Here is a 7,500-nt window from a genome sequence, read left to right on the forward strand (position 1 = left end):
ATTATCTATAACGTTATTATAGTAGTGTGTCTTGTTTTCTGTTTGCACTTTCTTTTTACATTATAAACTAGGTGTGGACTGATACATGTGTATATTTTAGCGATACCGATGAGTAAGTTGGGCGGTACCTACCCGCCGATAACGATTAATCATCCGATAGTTATCAGAATTGATACTGAATGAAAACGTAACACACCATGTAAAATATCGCTGAACTTTAATACAAATATAAACAGTACTGACTGGACCATGGAAATGTACTGGACTTTTTTAAAACAGTATCGTGTGGGTTTCTGCTGAGGAGCGATGGTTCCAGCGATCAGTCATCGATTAGATTAATCTGCAGCACCGATCAGTCGCTCGACTTCCGTTACAAAGGTCAAGTCAAAAGAGAAAAGTGTCATTGTTAATTACAGTTGTTTGTAGACTTTTCATCGTCAGATCAGGTTTAGTAAGAGAAGCGTTTTTACCCAGGAGTCATTTCTTTTAAGCGCTGACGAGATGAGATGTGGGAGTTTATCAGCTCAGCGCTCTTCACAGGGATCAAATCAAAACCCCTTTTTTCCCGTAGAGTTTCTGTCCATCAAATACTAATCAAAAGTTATAAATATAAGATGTTCAGACGGGACGAGGAGATCGGAAGAGTTCGGGAATTTCTCTGCTCTTTCATTTAAATTTCTAATCTTTCATTTTTTCTGGTTTTAGTTCTTTTAAAACCTCTGAGAGACGGAGAGAAATGAACGTGTGTGTGTGTGAGAGAGAAATGAACAAAGGAACACAGGCGGTGATGTAAAGGAGTGGAGTAGTAGTTCTCGTGTCGTATCGTTTTTATCTGAAACACAGCTGTTCTTCACACGTCACGTCTTTATTCATTCATCCTGTTCACGAGTTCGATTTTTCCCTTTCCTCCACAGCGCTGCAGGCTCCGAGAGGATCCCGAGGTTCCACAAAATCCTACGAGGAGGTACACACACACACACACACTCACACATTTCAGCAATCAGCAGTCTGGTTCATTTTCACACTGTGATTATCACCTTGGAGTGTGAATTATTAAAACTTCCTCTCATTGTGTTGTTAGTATTCAGTTGTGAAAATCCTGCTAAGTGGAGCAACACACACACACACACACACACACACACACACACACACACACACACACACACACACACACACAGCCATTTGATGGCTTATTGTCTTCCTGAAAACATCTAAAGCACATCATTATGAATTAATTGACACCCCCGTGCTGTCGAATCCTGGATCGTGATTGGTCGGCGTTAAAGGTGTTGAGGAATTTTCTAGAACAGCGGCTCTGACAGGAGCGCAGCTGCAAATCACAGCTTTATTCATAATTAACGCGCTCGTTCGGATTCGTTATCGTTTCTATAGTAACGGCTCGTTCACGGCGACTCGTATACGGACGCTCCGCTGATGACAAACAGATGATAAAATAATTGTTGATATTTTGTGAAAGGAAAATATATTTTCCATAACGTAACACATTTAGAAGGAGTCTCCAGTGTCGGAGGTAGAGCTGTAACTTGAAGTTTTCCGACATCGTCAGGACAGAGGAGTTTACGCTTGTTTGCGGTTTCTCGCTAACACGCCAAGCTGCGATTAGTTTTTATCTTATTTAAAGAGTTAAGAGGGGCTGGTGAGGTATGGGGTTATAGATTTGGCGAAGGTATTGATCGTAACTTTTCAGAAAAACGAACATAAACGTTAATCCCGTGGTGAGGGAACGACAGTCTGTAGCTGCTCTGACGTGAGTGATTAGCTCGGGCTTCCTGAAGGAACGCCATCACACACGCTGGCATGCGTTCACGTGTCCAACGTGTTCCCGTTGAGTTTTGAGAGACGGTGAGGACCGACCGCGGCGAGGAACCGAGTGAACCTCATCTATCAGAAACATGAGCGCATCAGGAACTCCACCCAAATTATTATCGATCTCCTGAGAAAGCAGTCCCTCTGCAGTGAAGCGATCGACTTGTTTTCCTTTTCGTCTGTAATCAGATTCCAGTGGAGATGAAAACGACTCGAGCTGCTGAGCAGAAGTGCTCTTTTCTTTCTGATGCTCTTATCCTGTAGCACTGAACCCTCCTGAGGTCATGCTTCATTTCTATTGGCTGAAATCGCTCGCTGGGCCGCTAACACGCAGGTTCTTTTTTTTTTTTTTACATTTTTTTGGCAAAATCGCAAATTCGAAGCAGCTCTGCGCTCTTTCACGGAGGTGTTTGTTGGTAAACGAGAGCTTTTCGCTGTACTCGTGTTGGACGCACGTGAATGGAAGACGGTTTTGGCTGAATGAGCGTCGTGGTGATGTCACATGACGCGTCTCGTCCCGAATCCACGGTACTTTTGAAAGATCGCAGCTCCTCAGAATATCGCGGAGTTCATTTGATTTTCATTCCTGCGATCTCGGAACCCTGGAGCGACTGGTCTCGCTTGCCTCGGTGTAAACAGTGTTTAAAATGTGAAATCCCCGAGTGCGTGTGAATCGATGACGACTCGGAGAAACCGCTGTAAATAGAAAATGGAAACTCCATTTTAGGTTCCATTCATTATGTGATATTCCTAGCTGTAGTACGGAGGTGGAGGCGGCGGCGTAGGTGGAGGCAGAGGTGTAGGTGGAGGTGTAAGTGGAGGCGTGGCGTAGGTGGAGGCGGAGGCGTCCGTGTCAGAGTTCGACTTCTCCTGTAGCCTTTAGTTTGACTTCGTGTTCATGTACACGGTTAACGCCTCTGGCAGGATAGAGGTAGGTTTTTCCTCGGGTAATTGAGCTGGGAACGATGGTATCACAGCCACAGGGAAGCGCTCACTCACTCACTCACACACACACACACACACACACACACCCTCATTAAGCTCTCCAGATGGACACACACACTCACACACACCACCTGTTTACTTTCATACGGCGTGTATGCAGCAGGCAGGTCGTGTGAGTGGGAGAGACGGAGTGTGTACAGGATGTACACTGATTTTAATCCACGAGTTTCTCCACAGAGACGCTCTCACACTCTCTCACACTCTCTCACACACACACTCACACTCTCACACTCACACTCACAGCTCTTTTACATTACGGGGATTAGTTCCAGCGCAGCAATGTGGTGATGAAATCATTCAGGAAGACCAACTTCACTAATCCCTCCCTCATTAGCAAAGCTGAGGCTTTAGAGAGGATAAACGAAATTACACCCTCTCCCACCCCCCTGCACACACACACACACACACACACACACACACACACACTTAAATAACTCTTACAAAGCATTACATCATTACTGTAACTGAATGTAAATGAGTGAAAAAAACACCGAACCAAAAAGTATTTTATTCATGATTATAATTTGTGCCTGATTAAAGGACCAGTCAGTGTTCAGAAGAGATGAGTGTGTGTGTGTGAGTGCGTGTGTGTGTGAGTGTGTGTAATTAATGAACAGGTTTAATGAGTACGTGTTTGTAAAAGCCCGCCGCCTCGTCTCGTTCACGCTGCTGAAAATACACAGAAATTATTTTACTCGTTTCCTCTCACACAGACCCTTATTCCCTGTTCCTGAACACAGAGATGGAGGGAAAGACGAAAAACAGACAAGAGAAAGCACAAGAAAGAAATAAGAGAAATAAATACCTGAAAGAAAGAAAGTAAAGAAAAAGTAAAAACAAGGAAGGAAGAAAATCAGCAAAGGAAGAAAGGACATAAAAAAAGAAAAAAAAACAGATGAAAGAAATAAAAGAAATAAATACCTGAAAGAAAGAAAACGAAAGAACAAGAAAAAAAGAAAATGAAGAAAGGAAACAACTTGTAGGAAGAAAGGACATAAAGAAAAAAACATGATGAAAAGAAAGAAATAAGAAAAGTAGAGAAGTAAAAGGAAGAAAGAAAGAAAATAATTGTCTGGACCATGCGAGGACCTTCTTGAGTTACTGTGGAGGTATCTTTGGGGTTGTTGTCTTGTCCCTCTTCACCCCAGATTCAATTTCCTGGCCAATGAGAGAAATTTCTCCTCTAATATTTCCCGGGACATCTCTCCATTCTTGTTTCCTTCTTAATGCCTCAGTACCATTTGCAGAGAAGCAGATCCACATCATGATGCTCCCACCACCGTGCTTCAGTCTGGGTCTTGCTGGTCTTGGTGGTCTTGGTGTTCTTGGTGTTCTTGCTGGTCTTGCTGGTCTTGGTGTTCTTGGTGTTCTTGCTGGTCTTGCTGGTCTTGCTGGTCTTGGTGTTCTTGCTGGTCTTGCTGGTCTTGGTGTTCTTGCTGGTCTTGCTGGTCTTGGTGTTCTTGCTGGTCTTGGTGTTCTTGGTGTTCTTGCTGGTCTTGCTGGCCTTGGTGTTCTTGCTGGTCTTGCTGGCCTTGGTGTTCTTGCTGGTCTTGGTGTTCTTGCTGGTCTTGCTGGTCTTGGTGTTCTTGCTGGTCTTGCTGGTCTTGGTGGTCTTGCTGGTCTTGGTGTTCTTGCTGGTCTTGCTGGTCTTGGTGTTCTTGGTGTTCTTGCTGGTCTTGGTGTTCTTGCTGGTCTTGCTGGTCTTGGTGGTCTTGCTGGTCTTGGTGTTCTTGCTGGTCTTGCTGGCCTTGGTGTTCTTGCTGGTCTTGCTGGTCTTGGTGTTCTTGCTGGTCTTGGTGGTCTTGCTGGTCTTGGTGTTCTTGCTGGTCTTGCTGGTCTTGCTGGTCTTGGTGTTCTTGGTGTTCTTGCTGGTCTTGGTGTTCTTGGTGTTCTTGCTGGTCTTGCTGGTCTTGGTGGTCTTGCTGGTCTTGGTGTTCTTGCTGGTCTTGCTGGCCTTGGTGTTCTTGCTGGTCTTGCTGGCCTTGGTGTTCTTGCTGGTCTTGCTGGTCTTGGTGTTCTTGCTGGTCTTGGTGTTCTTGCTGGTCTTGCTGGTCTTGCTGGTCTTGCTGGTCTTGGTGTTCTTGGTGTTCTTGCTGGTCTTGGTGTTCTTGGTGTTCTTGCTGGTCTTGCTGGTCTTGGTGGTCTTGGGATCACACACACAACCCTTCTTTCCCCAAACACACAGAGCTGAATTATCACCAGAGTTCACTTTTGGTTTTGTCTGACTGTGGCTCTGTAGCTTTTTCTGCTCGAGTGTTTTACTCTATAACGTCATCCCTGAGACTGTAATAGAAATGAAATGGAATGTTGAAGGTCAAACAGTTATTGTGCAGGTGATGAGAGGTATACCTCGGGGTCGTGACCTCTGAGCAGGGATAAGTGGCTAGTCAGGAAATTGATCTCAGTGCAGAACACACACACACACACACACACACACACACACACACAGAGTGCTCCTTGATCACAAGCAAGTAAATTATATGAATCAAAGAAAGGACAGCAAACAATTCAGTTCCACATACTGATATACGCCCACCTTTATCCACACACACACACACACACACACACACACACACACACACACGGATGAAAAGCTGAACATCAGCAGTGTAGTATATTAAATACATTCATTTTATCTGATTGATCACTCTCTTGTTTCCCCCTGAGCCTCTCTCTCTCTCTCTCTCTCTCTCACACACACACACACACACACACACACACACACACACACACACACACTGTACACAAGTTTTACCCCAAAAGTTAAAAGTAGCTTTGTGAGACACTGGGGAGATAAGACACACACACACACACACACAGAGATAACAGGTGATTGATTATGTGCAGGTGAGCACGTCTGAGTGGCTGTAAGTGATAAGGGAACGAGAAAATAAAATAATAATTTATTGCACACTCAAGCTCCAGAGGGAAAAAAAGCCAACAGTTGATTTATTTTATTATTATTTTTTTTGCTTTTACGCATTTTCGGATAAAACAGCAGTTAGAAGAAATGCAAATAAAATTCGGAACAAAGTCGATTCGCTGAAGGGGAAAGGAGGGGCAGGACAGAAAGCAGGGGCGGGACAGACAGGAGGGGCGGGACCAACGCTTTTATTTCTGTTCCTGTTCACTTTCACTCCATACAGACTTTATTAATGTGACCTTTGGAATGTCCGAGTCAAAGTCCTGACCTTAATCCAGTAGAAATGTTGTGGAAGAACCTGAAGCGAGCAGTTCATGTGAGGAAACACACCAACAGGAACGGGATAGAACTCCTCCGAGCCGATGTGCAGATGATCAACAGTTACCCCAAACGTTTATCTGCAGTTATTACTGCACAAGGGGGTCACACCACATACTGAAAACACACTCACTCACAGATGTGTCATACTGGATCATTTCCCTCAATAAATAAACCACCAAGTTTAATATTTTTATCACACTTGATTAATTGGGTTCTCTTTATCCACTTTCAGGACTCGTGAAAATCTGAAAGGTCACGTTAACGCAGAAATATACACAATTCTAAAGGGTTCACAAACTTTCAAGCACCGCTGTGTGTGTGTGTGTGTGTGTGTGTGTGTATGTATGTATGTATATATATATATGTATGTACACACACACACACACACACGTATGTATGTATGTATATATGTATATATTTCTAATGACGTCTTTATTTTTGTCCAAGGTAAAGGGTTTAAACGTGTTTAAAAAACAGAGAGAGAGAGTGAAAACACAGGTCTGTGTCGGCATGGTAACAGGGATGTGTTGTGGGGAAATGAGGCGCTCGGTTCTGTTCTGCATTTGTCAGTTTCTAAGCAGATTTTCAGGGCGACTTTTATTGATCATCTGCTGATTTACACAGTGTGTGTTCAACGTTACTGCATAATTTATCCCGCTTACACTCTCGCTGCACTATAGAATGTGTGTACGCTTGCACTCCATGTGACCTTTGAGTAAGAAATGCTCCAGTGTTTATTAATTCATCATCAACACTTTCAAAATTCAATTCCAAAGATTCAAGAAATTAGACAACAATCTCAAATATACAGCAAAATCAAGAAATTTCATATATTCTAGATTCATTAAACATAAAGTGAAATATTTGAAGCCACAATTTTTTAGTTGTTTTAATCTCGATGATTACAGCTCACGGAAATCAACAATCCACCTTCTCAAAATATCAGAATAGAGAATTTATAATGCAGAAATGGACCTGAGAAGACTCTGATCAGATAATTAACTCTCAACACCTGTGAAGGTTTCCCGAGTCTGTAATCTCTCGTCTGGGTCAGTACACACACACAATCACGGGGAAGATGGAAGTAAACGCTGCATTTCATTTGGAAATCAAGGTTCCAGAGTCTGGAGGAAGAGTGGAGAGGAACAGAACCCGAGCTGCTTGAAGTCCAGTGTGAAGTTTCCACAGTCAGTGATGATTTGGGTTGCCATGTCCTCTGCTGGTGTTGGTCCAGTGTGTTTTCTCAAGTCGAGAGTCGATTCAGCGTCTCCCAGGAGATTTTAGATACTTCATGCTTCATCTGCTGACGAGCTTTACGGAGATTCTGATTTCCTTCTCCAGCAGGACTCTGCACCTGCCCACAGTGCCAAAACTTCTAGTAACCGGTTTACTGACCGTGGTGTTACCGTGCTTGATCGTCCAGC

At 43.7% G+C, this 7,500-nt stretch overlaps 1 protein-coding gene across 3 annotated transcripts in view; it reads left to right on the forward strand.

Annotated features, from left to right (window-relative positions):
• Positions 1-7,500, forward strand: part of mre11a (MRE11 homolog A, double strand break repair nuclease) — a 28,328-nt gene that overhangs the window by 15,984 nt on the left and 4,844 nt on the right. For all 3 annotated transcript variants that reach the window (XM_053651591.1, XM_053651590.1, XM_053651592.1), the window contains exon 17: positions 915-964. In XM_053651591.1, coding sequence (XP_053507566.1) covers positions 915-964 — 50 coding nt within the window. The remainder of the gene's footprint in view (positions 1-914; positions 965-7,500) is intronic.

This window comes from Ictalurus furcatus, chromosome 20 (genome assembly GCF_023375685.1).
Source record: "Ictalurus furcatus strain D&B chromosome 20, Billie_1.0, whole genome shotgun sequence".
Lineage (NCBI taxonomy): Eukaryota > Metazoa > Chordata > Actinopteri > Siluriformes > Ictaluridae > Ictalurus > Ictalurus furcatus.